Source organism: Tinamus guttatus, unplaced genomic scaffold, assembly GCF_059628265.1.
Source record: "Tinamus guttatus ecotype Peru unplaced genomic scaffold, ASM5962826v1 Tinamus_guttatus_pri_ptg000211l, whole genome shotgun sequence".
Taxonomy (NCBI): domain Eukaryota; kingdom Metazoa; phylum Chordata; class Aves; order Tinamiformes; family Tinamidae; genus Tinamus; species Tinamus guttatus.
The window spans coordinates 4,559,956-4,576,970 of NW_028288745.1; the positions used below are offsets into that span (position 1 = coordinate 4,559,956).

The 17,015-nt window shown below is 43.5% G+C and overlaps 1 protein-coding gene across 3 annotated transcripts in view; it reads right to left on the reverse strand.

Annotated features, from left to right (window-relative positions):
• MTA1 (metastasis associated 1) overlaps window positions 1–17,015 on the reverse strand; it is a 73,048-nt gene that overhangs the window by 9,838 nt on the left and 46,195 nt on the right. For 2 of the 3 annotated variants that reach the window (XM_088524406.1, XM_088524407.1), the window contains exons 12-17: window positions 13,275–13,390; window positions 12,291–12,442; window positions 10,773–10,962; window positions 10,284–10,373; window positions 8,579–8,731; window positions 8,080–8,115 (exon numbers count right to left, since the gene is read on the reverse strand). In XM_088524406.1, the coding sequence (XP_088380532.1) occupies window positions 8,080–8,115; window positions 8,579–8,731; window positions 10,284–10,373; window positions 10,773–10,962; window positions 12,291–12,442; window positions 13,275–13,390 (737 nt within the window). Of the gene's footprint in view, window positions 1–1,964; window positions 1,977–8,079; window positions 8,116–8,578; window positions 8,732–10,283; window positions 10,374–10,772; window positions 10,963–12,290; window positions 12,443–13,274; window positions 13,391–17,015 lie in introns of all 3 variants that reach the window. The other variant, XM_088524405.1, reaches the window with a different exon arrangement.

The window sequence follows — 17,015 nt, forward strand, 5'->3', positions numbered from 1 at the left end:
TAAAGATGTTGAAGTAAGTGCAGATATTATTTTCAATGATGTCTCAAGTCCAACTGTTTGAAAAAGGCTGTGTTTTCATGACTGACCAAACCCTTAAAACCACAAGGAAGAAAAGTCTCCACTGAATCTAACCAGATTTTTCTAGTCTTTTGCAGCCAAGAAATTGAAATATTTTCTGAAAAACAAGGATTAGAGTTGTTTTTTTTTTCTCTCTGTAATACAGAAAAAACAAGGCCCTAGAACATCTGCTACCTTTCAGTCCCTCCTGCCAAAGTTTCCTCTACACGTTTAAACAAAGAGGAAGTTCCAGATGATAAAAGGAAGAGAAGGTAAATCAAATGTACATGTGAAGATAAGTTTGGATCTCCTTCCCCACTGAGGATTCTCCTTTCTTACTGCAACAGCAATAAAACAACTAATCACATCAGAGATGCTACGCGAGACCCTCCAAACATGCCTCGACTTGACGAAGGGCTCAGAACTTGCTCGAGCACAAGCACAGTCACGCGGGAGACCTTAGCTCGGGGAACAGTCCTGGCAGGTTACTAGGGCTTAACGACCCCCAGGAATATCCTTGGTGTTTCACCAAAACAAACACACGGTGGGAGACCCTCACTAACAGCAAATGCAGGTCTGGTACTACAGCAACTTTGCACTTGTGTTTAATATGGATGGGGCAGGGGGAGAACCAACCAGCTCCCCACTAACCAGCCCGTTCCTTTGCATGTAACGGTCTCCTGTGATTTGGATCTACCATTCTCAGATTTACTGGAAAAGATAGAGAACCCTCAAACCGGAATCCTGGGCAGCAAAGCTGCCAGGGCAGCCCCGCCAGCTCGGAGGAACCACTCCAGTATTGCTCCCACGGCCCCAGGGCAGCCTTCCTTTTCCACACGCAACTGCCCCAGCCAGAGCAGGAGAGCCCAAACTCGCAGCAATATCCCAGCCAAAGAGCCCAGGCAAGGGGAGGGCTGCACAAAGTCACTGCAGCAAGCACCCAGAAGCAGCGCCAAGCACCGCCACTCTCCTCGTCGGGCACAAAACCACAGCAGTGCCCGTCCACGCCTGGACACCCGCACCACTGCTGCGCGTCCACAGGCCGGCTCGGGGGCTGGCACGAGACGCCTGGGCAGAGCCGGCCCTCGGACCGAGGAGGAGCAGCAGCTCAGCCCCCAGCCTCTGAGCGCACCCTGGAGTCACTGGATTTATCCCAATCCTTGACACAGCCACCGGGCACAAAAACATGGCTCCTTCAGCTCACTGGAATGTAAGTTATCTTTTTTTTTTTTTTTTTTTTTTTTAAAATCAATCAGGACAACAAGAAATTAGTCACAAAGACCGTGTTGGTTTTACTTCTCTTGACTGAAGTATCGTGCAGAACACGCAGTACTCAACAACATCCATAAGCACATCTTCAGTTGTGACGAACACAACATTTAACAAGTATTCTCACAACAAGCAGGTTTTATATATTAGCTGCACTAAAATACATGGCTACAATTTCAAAAGCCACACACTCTTTATATACATTTTCCCTTTCCAAAAGAAACCCTCCTCCTGGGAGTCCACCTTTCGCAGCCATAAAAACACTATCAACAGCACTGCATCCTGAGCAAGCTATAGGAAAACCAATATGCATGCACGAACAAGACCTGAAGAACCAGGATTTCACCTCCAACTGCTGGATCACTTCAAGTCATCTGTGGGTGTTGACATATATACACACACGTACACTTCTTGCCAGCTTGTAGGAAGCCTTTAGTACCTCTCTCTAACTGCCAGAGCATGTTACAGCTGGAAGCAGACTGAGCATCCACCTTCTGGCCAGCAACGAGCAGAGTATAAACTTTCACAAGGGCAAGTGCAATAGGCAGAGCAGAGCATGAGCTGCACCAAACCCCACCCAACAGTTTCTTACAATTTTGTTGTATGTAAAAACAATGTTAAAATTGCAATTTACTTACCTAAGTAAGTTCCTACCAAGATTGGCAAAGGAAAAGGAAAAAAAAAAAAGTTTTTTTTTTTTTAAGAAAAGGAAAAAAGAAAACAGGAAAGGTTAACGTAGTTCAGAATACAGTAGCCCGGCCCCATGCAACATATACAGAAACACAGACTGTTTTGGTTGTAATGAAACACAGCGTGATTACATTTCTGTTGGATGAATAAACCTGAGACAACAGTAAACAAACAGTAACTCTCCAAATATGAGATTCCACAAAGAAGAGTTTGCAATCTGCACAAGTAAGCAGCGATTCTTGACCACCTCCTCCCACGAACCCTCCCTGCCTCGTTGGATGTGGGCAGCAGCCCCTGAAATGCTCCGTCTACCCAACATCATCCCTTGGCTTTGCAAGATCTCCCAGAGGAGGCGAGCAGAGCAGGCCCCTGTGCTAGGGGGACCTCCAACGACCTTGCTCATGGTTTCTGCAAACATCCGACCGCAACAAGCCAAGGCAGCAGTGGCCACCCTGGGGTCCACACGTGCAGAGTGAAGAGCTCCAGCCACCTCGGGCCCAGTGAATCACCACCGTCCACCTTCACCTGGAAACCCCACACCTCTCCAGTGTTTGTTGCTCCGAACTACGGGAGCAGGGCACGGCCAGGCCACCCGCAGGTCCTGGACCCGGAACGTCCCGCTTCCACACGTGCATCACGTGTCGATGCCATTGATGCTTCTGATTGAGGACTTGCATCTTGAGGAAATCGCCTCCTCTTTGGGATGTAACCCCACACGAGGAAGCTGCAGGACTGCAGCACTCCCGTTCAGAGCATATCCAGGAATTAGTGTGGGCACGTGCACGGCCCGCTGCTTTCTCGTTCTTTTGTTACCACACAACTCTGGGGCAGATCTAGGCCTCAAAGCAACTCGGCTTTGGGCACAGCAGCCTTTCAACATCTAGGCTATGAAAGAGAACATCTCCCAATCCTGTGCAGCTGTCTTTTACACAAATCCAATAATTAAATACTTCTAAAGAAACAGAATAGCAAATGAAGCTTGGTAAGAAAATCTATAGAATTCAACTAAAAAGAGTTTCAGAGAGAAGAAGCTTTCGAGAGAGGTGTGAAATATTCAAAACTAACAAAAACATTTTGTATAGCTAATTTCTAAGTGACACGGATCATCTGAAGCAGCACTTAAAGATGATCTAAATTGCAACAAGATTTTTTTTCCCTCAATTTTTAAACAACGTTTAAGCAGTACAGTGAACCCACACACTTCTTCTCCCTCCTCCTCTCTTTTTGTCACAAACCCAGGGAGTTCCCTCCTTCCCTCTTTCCAGCAGGCTCCGGGCAGCAGCTCTGGGCAGCTCCTCCGCGCAGACAGGGCTGCATCTGTCGGCGGCCCCGCAGCACCGGCCGCACAGACTGCATTTCATCCCATGCCAGCAAAATCAAACAGAGGCTCTTTTCTTCTAGTATCTAAGTAACGGGAACTGATAAGCAACCCTGATGCTTGAGAAACTTGCTCTAAAACAGGATTACGCCATGTTCTACTCAATGTTTGCTTTATTTTTGACCAAAGGGAACCTGAGTTCCCCTGGGGTTCACAGTTCTGCTCTGCTGTGCTCTTAACCAGGCCTGAAAGCAGATGCAGCAGACACTGAACTTCAGATCTGGGGTCAACTCACGAGCATGGGAAAGGCAATGCTGCAGGCGGCCTTTTTTGCTTGTGTTTTTAGAAAAAGAAAAAGAAAAAAAAAAAAAACACAAACAAAGGACAAAAACAGAACATACACCACTAAAAACCTGTCTCCTCATTTCAAGCACTCCTCTGCATGGCTTTTTTATCCATTTACTTTTACCAAAAAAATATTATCCAATAAGCTTTCCAACTCCTCCACCACCTGACAGAGCAAGCACTGTTGATTCACAAGCAACCCTTGCAGGCACCTTTCTAAACCCACCCCCAGTGCTGCCTCCGTGATCTTCAGAGATCTTTTTTGATTAGTTCTTCTCAATTTTATGTCTTGCTATTGCTTAGGAACCAGACGTGCTCCTGCGCTTCCATATAACCTGATCCTGCCCAGACCCCTTCTACGGGTTCTCTCACACACAGGAGTCCCAGATCTGATACAAATACACAGAAGGTGACAACCACCTGATCCACTACCACGCTTCTACCGACGTTGCTTATCGTCATCCAACCAGATCTAGAGAAAACAGATCCGAGTCATGGCCTAAGAGTATTCCCTTCTGGTTTAACTCATCCCCAGATGGACAAACTCCCGCTGGATGGTTATCTTTGACTGTGGAAAAGCAGCCAGTGCCATCACTGATAATGGAAGAATCAAAACCAGTTAATGCAACCAGGTAAGTGCAGAGCAAAAATTAAATTTTATGAAAGGTCTAAGAAATCAGAAGAGAGCTTGGAATTAAGTCTGCCCTCTGATGTAGCCAATGCTAAAGGGCTGCCCTGTTGTCCCACCTCAATAGCTGCCTTGATCTTTCACACTGATCTCCTGATAATTCAATCCAATGCCACGCCAGGCTGATGAGGCTGTAATGCCTCCAGTTGCAGGAGTTCATTCATTTTTCCTCAGGAGGAGGTGAGGAACAGTGAACCAGAACACATTACATGAGATCATCATTCCATTTTGCTTAAGAAATTCCCAGCAGTGGATGCAAGGTATTTCAACAGTTAATTAACCTCATTCAAAAATCTGCAGCTTTTTTCTAGTCTTAAGTTTTTCTACTGTACCTTCTGGCTACGACCGCTTATTATTCCACTCCTGGCTAGGCTAAAAAGCCCTTTATTATCACGCTGCTGCTGCTCCTGTCAGTAGTGACAAACATCTACAATTTCCTCTTTGATAAAACCCATTTTCCATTATAAGGTGTGCTTTCCAGCCCCTTCACCATTTTCATAGCTCTTCTGTGAAGCCTCCCTAATTTTCCAGCATATTACTTGGAGCATGTTCCACCACCACTTTATTTCAGTCTTAAGTTTGCTGCTGGGAAAAGCCTTCCTTTTATTCCAGCTACTCATTCATGCTCTCTTTCTTTCCGCCAATTTTTATAGTGCATGTGATGACCCTGAAAAACAAATTCAATCAGATGAAAGCCAACGTGGTGCAAGAGAGAACAAAGTCCAGCAGTGCTCCCTCCCTCCACCCACCCCGTAGGAATCTGCACAAAATGAGTATCACACAGACCCCGTGTTGGAGAGCTGCGTGGACAAAAGTAACCAGGGTCCAGAACATAAAACATCCTCTCCACCGAGTATTGTCAGGCAGGCTCCAGAACATTAATGAAAAGGGGAAAAAAAAAAAGGGAAAAAAAAAGACTAGACTAATAAATATTTAACAGCTTGCTGCATTTACAGCTTCTGAGACTCCATGTACTTTTAACATCCCCAAACCAGTAACCTGCAGGAATTTTTCCATGCTAGCCTAAAACTGGGGAGCCTAGAAAGGCCACTGCATGCCTAATGATGCCTTCAAGAAGATTTAAACAAGAAGCAATAAAACAAAATGCAGAAGAACGAACTATGCCTTTTGTGTACTGTGGACTGGGGAGAGGAGATGGAATTAAATATGTTTCCTGTTCGAGGACTCACGTGTAAGTCTAAACTCGTGGTGTCTGGCGAGACAAATCATATTCAGAGCTTGACAAAAATTCACCTCTCAGGGGTTACACAAACAGATGATTCAGAAAAAGAAGAGCTAGAGAATTATAGCAGCAAGGGATAAAAGCAAACCAAATTCCAAAGGAAAATCCGAAAGTAGTCCCAAGCTCAGAAACGTCAACCTCTCCGTAGATAGTTTCACTACCTCAGGCTGCAGCAATAGCAGTCGTCTTTCCTCTTTCTTCCCAATCTTTCACCACCAAGATCCACCTTTTCCTTTGTCTTCCCTCTGCTCCCATTACTCCCTCTCTCCACAGAAAGTTCAAGCTGATCAACCCACACGTGCACTTAGCCCAGCAGCTCTGCTTTCTCCATCCCCTCCACCCTTAGGTATTGTTTTGGCACAACTAATCATTCCATATAGGAACTGTATTTCTAATCTATCCAAGGACATTCCAGGCATTTATTTCATTCATTCACTTTTCTGAGGGCTCAATTCTAATTCCTAACTACCAAGGGCTGGAAAAATCTCGGATGAAACTCTTCCAACAGTGGTGCCTGAAAATTTCAGCAATATTGGAGACACTAATTCTTAGCAAAGGTAGGTATTATGGAGTTTAAATGCCTTAGAAAGCTGGACAGCAGGATCTACATAGAAACATGGATCTATATACTCCACAGTAATCAAAAATACCAGTAAGGAAACACATTGCTGAAGACTATTTCAATGCAGCTGGACAAAGAGCCTCTCACCAGGACCTGAATTTGTGCAGAGAGGATTCGAGCCCTGCCCCACCACAGCAGAGCATTTATAACACGAGCTTCTCCTGCTCGTGCAATCCTGCAGAACAAAGGCCCAAACCTGCTGGGACACCATTAGGATGCGGTGTTCAGGGAAAAAGAAAAATCTTTCCTACAGAAATCTTTTTCCTACGTGTAGTAGCTCTGTATATGTACCTGTGTTCGTAAAGAAAAATTTGATTTTCTTGGGCAAATTTCACTCTCATTCATCTTTCTCCTGCATTTTAGGCCTGGTATGATCCCCAAGCCAGTCACTGCTGGACACACGGGCTCATTTCAACCGTTTTACTCGTTGCTCTAACTCACTGGCTCCTGAATTCTGCTAGCCAAGCTTCACCCTTGCTGCTGCTGTTCACCTCTCCTCTGCAGTGACTCCACCACGGGCTCTTCCTGCCCTCTCCCCTTTCCCAGCGCAGCCCTCTGAGCTGCCAAGTCCCTGAGCCTCCCTCCGGCACCGCTCTCCTCACACCCAGCACATCGGGATCCAGGTTCTTTAAACCTTGTTCCCCCAAAACTCACACGAATAACCAATGCCCAAGGAGGCAAACGTGGTTGAGACTGAAGCACGTTGAGCTACTAGCGGGTACCAGAACCAGATAACGCTCCATGTATTTCTGTGGCTGGTTAAGAGCAGACTGTAGATAAGCAGCTGGCACTTGGGGAGAGCCTGTCCCTGCACAACTTCACATACACTGCAAAAAACTGCGTTTTCTGAGCAGCCTTTGGGTTTTTTTTCTCCCAAACAAGAAAAGTTAAAGGTAACATTAAAAATTCAGCAACGCAATGTCGAAGAATATATTGCCAAGAGAGCAAGAGCCGTCCTCACCTTTACTGCACTCTGTGCATGCATGTGTATGTGCATGCACGTAAACAGAGCTACAGCCAGCCACTGCCTCAGCCGTTAAACACAAAGCTGAACACACCAGGGCATGCAGCGTGGGTCATTTCATGTTAATACATAAATCTAAGTTACTGGGCTTGCCTCTCTCATATCGACATTTTTATATCCTAGCTATTCACAAACGGGCTGTTTTGCTGAATTCAGCAAAGCAACGTTACGTGCATTTCTGATGGATATGTTTTCTGCATTATCCTAAATCAAAATTGCCCAGGACTGCTCTTTTGACAATAGAGGCATATTTTGTTACCTATGGAAGTATAAAGCCACTGATTTCTACTGCAGATAGAAGTGCAGACAGTCCCACATTGTAAGATCTGACCCAACAGAGAATGCAGAGGCTTGAACCTGAGACTTGACCTGAATATTGTCTCCTAATTCTTTTGGTCAAATTTTGTAAATTTCTACCAGTTTAAGACCAGACCTGTTTCTCTGCTTTTTTTTTTTCATTTGTTTTTGTGTTTCTTTTTAAGTTAAGCAGCAAAACAATATCTAGGTTCAAACCCACCATCTCAGGTTTCAGTAGTTTTACAAAATTGCTAGAAAACTGCTGCGTCAACATGAGAATTTAGTAATCAACACTGAATTCTCCCTTCTTTGCAGGAAGGCACGACTTGTCTGCACATGAAAAGCCTGCAAGGTGATCAGCATAACCACAGGTGGAATGGGTGCCCAAAGAACACGCAGACATCAACACAGAATGAGCACACAGAGTCATTAGGCACAAAGCACAGACAAGCCAGCAGATGAAACTAGGGAGAAAAAAATAAAATCACTCTCCTAGCATAAGCTGAGCGCAGCTTCAAGGTCTTACCCCTGCTAGGCATCAACAGGCGCTTCTTCATGTTGCCTGACAGAGCACAAGTGAACAGAAAAGAGAAAAACATCACATCAGCAGCCTGAACAGCAGCAGTTTACAAAGTTCTTAATGTTACAACACAAACACTATCAAATGTTCATAACTGTATTTCAGACAAGCCACGTGTAAAGTTAAAACTAAAGGTTAAAAAAAAATAAAACAAGGAAGATTCTGTTCAGCTGTATCAAAAAAAAAATCACTGGTTTTACTCCACTATGACAGCATAAGTATACAGGAATAAGACACAGCAGGACAGAATGTGTTTTCCCTCCAAGAAAGTCTGTAGAGTAGCATAATTTAGCTCGTGTTCACTCCGGGGAGGACAGAGATTGCATCTCCCTCCCCACCCACACTCACTGTTTCAAGTCAAGTAGTTTCAAACAACCTCCTTGTATACTAAAAAACACAGGAAAGCCTATACAGACAATATACATTTTGCAGAAAATATATATACCATCCATTCCATTGTGTTGTTCGTAACTTCTTTTTCCCAGGATAGTCGGGGACCCATTATTAATGACAGGTGTAAACTTAGCGGGCGTCAGGTTGTTGAGTGAACTGGACAAACTCTTTGCAGGATCTGGTTTCGGAGGACACGGATGAGACTCTGTTGAGAAAGAACAGGATTTTGGCAGTGAACATACTGGAATTGTCAGTCTGAAAACAACTTGCACACTTTCAAAGTGATGAGGTATGCTTCACCTCTCCTCACATGCAAACTATTTCTGAACTCTCAATTCTGAATTGGACCCTAGTTTTGACTGAAGACTGTTACTTATATAAAGGTACATATATATTGGGGACTTCAACATACTACTGTTGTTTTAAACAACATCGGAACAACATATCTTTGTTCTAAAAGAAGAGTTAAGAAAAAAAGAAATACTTTATTTCCAAAATTCTATTCTACAATAATTTCTGGGCTTCTTGGAGTATCTCATTAGTAACACAGGGTTTCAAGTACAACACTCAACACAGAATAAGCAAGTAATATTTATTATATACTGAAACTCAAAATATTTCACCAAAATAAGTATTCAGACAAACATAAGATTAACTTCAGTGTTTCTTATCAGGAGAAAAAAAAGTAATCAATTCCCTTGTAGAAAAGGAGGTGTTCCAGGTACCACTCTTCAAGCCTGCTTTCCGTGGTTAGACTCATCCTAGACTCTGCTCTAGCAGCCTAGGACCAGGTGTCCAAGGTGGCTCTGTAACAACCAGCAGCACCAAGGGAAACAGTAGTTCATTTTGCATTCATTTGTAGTCCTATAAGCATTTCTTTTACCACAGACATCTGCAGTTTTACTGTCTATTTACTGGAAACCTGCAGCCTCCACATCTGCACTGAGAAAGTGTTCGTGCTGGTTCTCTGCCACCACAAAGCACAAAGCCAGGACAGCTGGAATAACTCACTGCTGAACCAGATGATTTTGCACTGAAAAATTATGGTGCTTACGTTCTCCATAGCAAAGTTACAAGATGGGCTACACTGACCTTGGAGACTTGAACTCCTTAACCTTCTCTAGCAAAATCCACAATTAACGGATCTGTCTCCAGCTGAGGAGACTGCTAGAAGACTTCTAAGGCACTTAAATCCATTTTTAAAGCTTGTTGGCAAGTTTGAGTGATGCAAGCTGGCATCAGCAGAAGCCACTACATAGAAGTACAAAAGTATTAAATATCACTATAGCCACCATCTATTCAGTTAGTAGTGTGTTGCCCTCATTCACTTAAAATCACCGTTTACCACAAAATCCGAAGTAACCAGACTGCTTCAGCAGAAAGCAGTTTCAACTGGCCACAAACTGCAACCAAATATAGGCAGCCCATGTAAGACTTAAGTGGCTGGACAAACAGCCCAGGTTACCTACAAAAACAGTAACAGAAGGAAGGTCTTGAAGGAAGGAGTTTAAAAGGGGTTATTCTGGAGTGATGCAAGGCACGTAGGACTAAAATAGATTGTCCCGTCCCTCCTTTGAAAAGGTTTCTGATAGAAGAAAAATTTGGTGGATTTTTTTTTTTTTTTTAAATCCAACACCAGCATCTAAATCCAAAGCAAGAATGGAAAAAAGGAAAAAAAAAAAAAAAAAAAAAAAAAAAAAGAGAGGTTGGCAGACTTAGTGAGCAGGTTTTCTGTTTGGTTTGTTCATTTTAAATACCTAAATAACGGAGTACTGCTTCCAAAGGCTTTCGAACCACTTGCTTTAATAGCAACGGATTTTCTGATGCCTCCGGTAAACGTGCTGTGCCTGTAAACAAAAAAAAAACAGAATTAGAAGGTGAAGACATTTAGGTAAATGACTCGATTAACTCTTCTGAAAGAGCTTTCCTATCAAAAAGAATATTTACAGATTGTAAGCGTGTCTTGGCAATACGGCACAACGCAGCAGAATGGTAAGTGTTTTAGCAAACAAGCTATCCTTTAAAACAAACAACAACTCATGAATTTTGAGTGTGACTTGAAAATAACAGCCTGTAGCCTGCGACCAGCTAGCGTACTGGGCAAGTCTAGCTAGTTATTGTTGGACCACCAGTTCTGAGAAAGAGGGTGTTCACACAAGGTACAGCTCAAACTTCATAGGAAAGGAATCTGGGACACTTCTTTTTCTTGGCTTTGGGAGCAGGAGCCCAGCTGCACCAGCACTCACACTCTGCTTTGATTGCCGCGCTGTTAATAGGCAGATAGGGATGTCTTGCAGCGTGCCAAGGGCGCAAGATATCTCGACATAAACGTCTGGCAATTCTCGTCAGTTTGGTTGTGTGGAGATAAAAAGCTTGTCGTGTCTTCATAGCAAACTTGGGGCTCCCACTGTTTCGCACTGGCACACCGTGAGGACTCTGTTTAGAGAAAGAAAGAAAAATAAATGCAATTTCTAACAAAAATCATTACTGAAAAGCAACTTTTTGGACTAGAGATAACTTCATATAAAATCACTTTCATCTACTGATTCTCAGATTTTAAAGCACTAACAGTATCACAGATGAAAATATTTTTAGGCACAGGTCTTCCCCATTCCCCAAACCTTACCCTTCAACATTTGGTTTTTTCTTTCAAAATATCTCAGAGGATTAAAGTTCCTATTAAATCTTACTTTGAGTTCAATGAATAATGCATTTATAGAGTTGTTATCATTGTACATAACGAAGAATACTGAAAACCCTTTATCTACTAGAAAAAGCAAAAGCAGGATCTTTTTCAGGAAAAGCTGCTAGGCTAGACAGTGAAGTCATAGCTTGGATCTCAAAACATAGCTGTTGGTGGGAAATGGGAGGAAATTTCAGTTTAGGGACAACAAGGTTTCCCCTTCTCAGGCCACGTAAGACAATTTTCAAATAACAAATAGGAGTCATAGGGCTGATAACAGCTGGTGATTAACTCCACAGTTAAGTAGGTCCAGCGGGCAAACAGAAGCCTGGAAAGGAGTAGAGAAAGTAGGGATTGGGAGAGAGGAGGGTAGGAATTCAAGGGTAAAATTGGGTGTGCTGGATCCAGCACACGTTAAGGCAGCTGCGCTTTCCAGCCAGCCCAACAGATGATGCTCCAAGACCGGACTTTCAAGACAGAAGAATTGTGAGAGTTTTCTTAATTTAAGTGGGAGAGTGGAGGAGGTGGAAGGAGAGGAAGTCACATAAGGCTTATTGAAGACCTACACAAAAGAGAGGGATTAATTTTAAAAAATACATGAGGAAGAGAAACAAGATAAGGGATTTCTCAAAGCTACTATCTATTTGAGATACCTAATTTTGAATGTGCCCTGGGGAAGGGAACAGCTTGCAGGAAATAATGATTCTTTTTTTTAATAGAAAGAAAATTGGTCCTCTTTTCCCTACAGCTAAGACTGCAGAACCACCATACCCGGAAACACGGGCAGTTTTTCCAGCTTTTCCCATCTTCATTGAATTATCCCAAATACTTGGTGGATAGTTTGCTAAATAATATTTTTTCTTTCCTCTGGGCAGTGCTGGGCAAGAGATTATATACAGCCAAAGCAAAGGTTTGAATCCGTACCTGGTCATGAAATTTCAAACCAAGGAAAACAATGGGGATTGAAGGCATTCCTTTTGTTTTGTTAAATTTTTAAGAATAGTGAAGAATTAATAATACATGATAGCGCACATTAGCTCCTAGACAAGAGTCCTGAGCTGCCTGCTTGCATGATACCTACCAAATTGTTGCGGTTTGGTCCTGGTCTCTCTCCATCTAACCGTGTTGGCATTTTCAAGCCACCGTATTTCTTCCAGTACGTCCAACAGGATGCACAGAGGCGACACTGCATGTTAGGGGGACCCCAAGAATACCACTGGTAAGACTGTGTGGCTAGAGATAACAAAGGTGAAAATTATATATATCCTTAAGCAGGATCACTTCTCAGAGCTTATTCTCTTTAGAACTATCACAAAAAACAAAAACAAACAAACAAAAAAAACACAAAGACAGTGCAAAGCTCAAGCAGATTTAAAAACCTGATGACGAATCTCCCTTGTCCTTACCAGTGTAAAATGTGTTTCCAATTTCAGCAAAATTAGTTACATATATGAACACATTTTAAAATACGAACAGTAAAAACAAGCACTAAGATGCAAAAATTTCCTGCCAGTGAAACTAAAAGCTCTCATTTTGCAAAACTGATAGACGACAATTTCCCTGCAGCATGGAGGGGATTCTCTTCAGAAACTCCCTATACATTAATTCTACGTTTAAGGCAGGCAAAATAAATTTTAGACTTGACTCCTCATACAATCCTACATTCCATCATGGCTAAATGCTCTCTCTTCAGGAAGAGGGCAAGCATTAGAACTCAGTATACTAATATGAGACAGCAGATCAAATACAAATAGATTACAAGAGTTGTGGAAAAAAAACCTGTCAAGTTCACACCTCACTCATTTTAGATCTTTCATCAACAGCCACTGGCAATTACGCAGGACATTTCCTAGCTCCCCCACCCCATGCCCAAGTACTTTGCAATTATATTTACCAACATAACATCAATAAATCCAGAAAGATTTACTTCAATGCTGCTGTATGCAATTGTGTTCCCGCCCCAATACCCTTTTCTCCCCACCCTCCAGTGAAGTTTTCACTCTGCTGTTTGCAGCCCAGTGCTCGCGCTCGCTGTGCACCACTGCTGTTTCTGCATGTCACTTACTGTAACAGCTCTCACAGGCGCGTCCTGCTGCCGCGTTCTGCGCCTGCACTCCGGTGCCGTTCACCACTCCTGGCTTGACGTTATTTACATTGATCTGGTTGGGGTTTGGCTTGTTACTTAAAAAACAAAGCAAAAAGGAGCACAAACATTAATTCAGGCATGCCATTTCCTATGTGACTTAAAATATATATATACACACACACACACACATATATATGTATTTTACAAGGCCCTGAGGTTGAAATGGAATATTTAAATTTCTTTCATCCTATGGCTTCCAAAACAGGAAGCTGTACATACCAGGAATCTGATTTACATGAGTACACTTTCTGATGTCCATATCATATCAGATGCTATTTTCAGAGATCCAAAAGCATTTAGAAAGCAATAACCTTTTTTTTAAAATAATAATAATAATAATAATAATAACACACCTCACCGCAGAGGTCAGGCAGGTATCTCAGCTATAATCCCAGGCACTCTAACCTAGGTGGCAAAAGGATCATATCTACTGACATCTCTCTATCCCTCCACAGGAAGGATATTTCACTCCTGTCTTCAAAAAGGGGCAGGTCAAGGCCAGTCCCTCCGGTGCTGAGGGAAAGGCTCCCCCCGGTTCCAGCCACATAAATATTTCCACGTTATCTCCCTGCAGACACTCACGTGGCGGCGACTCCACGAGCAGAGCCGCACGGAAGGCAAAACCCCTGCCGGTGCACGCGGATGTGGGGCTGCGGCGCTGCCTCGGAGCCCGGCCCGGCCGCTGACAGGGCCGAGGTGCCTGAGCCTTCGTGCTCACCAGCTAGCGGCTCTAGTGCCAGCTCTGCCCGCAGCCTTGGGCATCCAGGGGTTGAGCCACCTCAGCCCACCAAGCTCCCCTGCCCACGGCCCGTGAGGAGGCGACAGTTTCCAGCTGTCGCTCACAAGCTCTCAGGAAGAGGGAAGGAGAAGAAAGGGAGAAACGCAAGCAGGTGACTTCCAAGGCACCCAAAACCCCAAAGTAATTAACAAATATGAGCCTTCTGACAAGTCTTCAAATCATGATCTGCAACTCTGCTAGAGAACGCTTAGATTTTTGCCAACTGGACAAAGTCTGAAAGCTTAACATCTGCAGAGAAGGAAAAACACCAACTGCTGTCATTGGTACACTCCACTGTAATAATATTTGAACCACCTCAGCTCTTCCTTATAACTCTGTTAAAATGTTGTCTCAGAAAGAAAGCTACTGGCAAGAGCTGAAATCAGAAGGGCAAACAAATTCCTGGCAGAGAAAGAGCAGAATGGAAGAGTGTAAGACCTCTGCAAATAAAATTCAATGTCTGACGGGGAAAAAGGGGCAGACCAAAGAAACTTGGCATGGGAGAAAACAGAAGGTTCAGAGAGGCACAACTGCAGGGACTGGGCTTCTGGGGGCACAGGAAGATGGGGTAAGTTGCACAAGAAATCTGAGAGATGAAAACACACAAGAAGATTGAAAAAAAAAAAAAAAAAAAAAAGGAAACCCAAGAACTCCATGTCGCTGTTAGAAGTATGTTGCTCCTTCTCTTCATCGGAAGACATCCAATCAGACATGGAGATAAAGAGCTTGGTAAAGCACTGTTTTCATAGAGACAAAATGGATTCTGCTAAAAATGGCCTAAAAAGACCACACATGCACAAGGAGGTAACAGTATTTGTTCAGTCCAAGAAAAAATTCAGATAGCATTCAGATGTTGCTCCTCCCTGTGAAGCTGGGGAAGATAAAAAGACAGCTTGGAAAGTTTAGTGGTTTGCAAGTGCTACAAAGAGTTTGTTCGTTCAGTACACTGAGCAGACCCCCCAAAAGCAGGGAAAACTACAAGGGTGTTTCGATCAGTGAGCCTGATTAGGTTTTCTCATTGTGCTTATTAACTTGCCGGGCTCCTCCAGGGGTTGAAACTGCAGGGTTATCAGCGGGACGGCGCGAGGTGCTGACGCCATGGAAGGGACAAGACACGCAGACACAGTCCATCCCAGGGAAAGTCCAAGCAGGTGCCTTCATTTAGGATGTGTTCCATCCTAGGATGTAGGATGTCGCTCCGGCAGCTCCAACAGGACAGCCTTTGCCAACGACTCCCGCAGTCTGCAGGGGGATCCCCTCAGGGGTGCACACCATCGCGGGCGCTGCTGCTCAACGCACTGAGGCGCAGAAACCCAACCCTGCACTCCAGGTCCTACACCTGTCCTCAGGCACGTTGCTGCGTGTCTCCATATCGATTTATCCGCTGAAATGCAGCGGCAAAGCCCATTCCAGTGAAGCACAGAGAGGCTGTACACGGTTAGCTGAGGACAAGCCCTCGTGCACCAACATGCACACCCTGAACGCTGAGACCACGCACGGCGAGGCAACGGCCACGCTCCGCCGTCCCCTCCATCCACCCTGATGAAACTGATGCTGCAAGCCAGCAAAAGGGATCCATGGGTGAAGATGCATCACCGAGATGACCACGGTAACTGCAACAGTAACTTCAGGATTCTGGAAAACAGATTAGCTGCAGCAGCGAGCACCACAAAGTCTCCTGCCCCAAAGCTAAAAGGAAAGTTTCACAACTGTGGTTATATAAAGAATTCAGACAGCAACTCTTGTCATCAGGTCACAAGCAAACAGCTTTTGACCACTGACAATTTGTTAATTAAACTTGTGTGATTTCAAAGCCTACTAGAGTTATTAACAAGAGAATTAGATGAATAACTGAATGAATCATTAGGCAATTAATGAAGTAAGAGATGCAAATAAGGTAGTGAGAATACTGGTGGTGTGGCCAACTACCATTTCCAGTTCTTAATTCTAGAATTCAACTGCAACAGAGTACTTGATTATGCTAGACCCAGGGATCGTGGAACACCAATTTCTGGGTATAATATGCAGGAGATCAGTCTCAACTAAAGAGCTGAAGAGGAAAACGCACATGCAGAAAGAAGGCCCCGGAAGCCAACCATCAAGAACTCAAACTTCACCCCAAAAACCCAAGGTGAAGATGATCCTGAACCATGCAGAACACTGAAATCTTCTCACCGCGTGACTCACTACTGACATTTGATCCCCAGTGCAGTGCTAAATTTTGTTTTAGCAGCTTTAAAAGTACAGCAAGTTTAATATCATCAAAGTATGATTGCAGGTATTCAGGTAACAACAATGGTAATAGATGCAACTAAGAAATAACACCGCAGAAAAAGAACAATTTTAATCCTTTGTAAGGAACATTTATGCCATGTACCCTTCGGCATCTAATTCATGGGTCTGAATTCCTTATGCAGACAGTGGACAGGGGAGTTCTCATCACAGCAGTGTAAATACTGACTTTTATGAACAGAACAAAAGCTTAGTTTTTTTTTTTAAAAAAATCTCTAACCAAAGGATGAAGATCGCTGTCCTATCACAGCTACAAAAAGAAATAAAAACAGGATTACGCTTCTAATAAGCTTCCATGCTGTAATGGCTTCTGTACAATTAAACAGGAAAGGAAAAGTCTTGTTCTTCAGGCACAAAAAAATCATGTACAGGAATTATGTTCAACTTGTAAAACAGTCTCCCTTTGTAGTCACCCAAAGCTTTGACCTATTTCTCCAGTTTCCCTATTATTTTAATTAAAAAACAAAAAGAAAGGGAGCAGGTAAATAACATCTCCCTGCTTTACACAGATTTACAAGACAGGATTTGCAGCTTATAAAAAATGCTTTGAGATTCTCTGAAAAAAAATGTATATAGAATGCATTAATTTA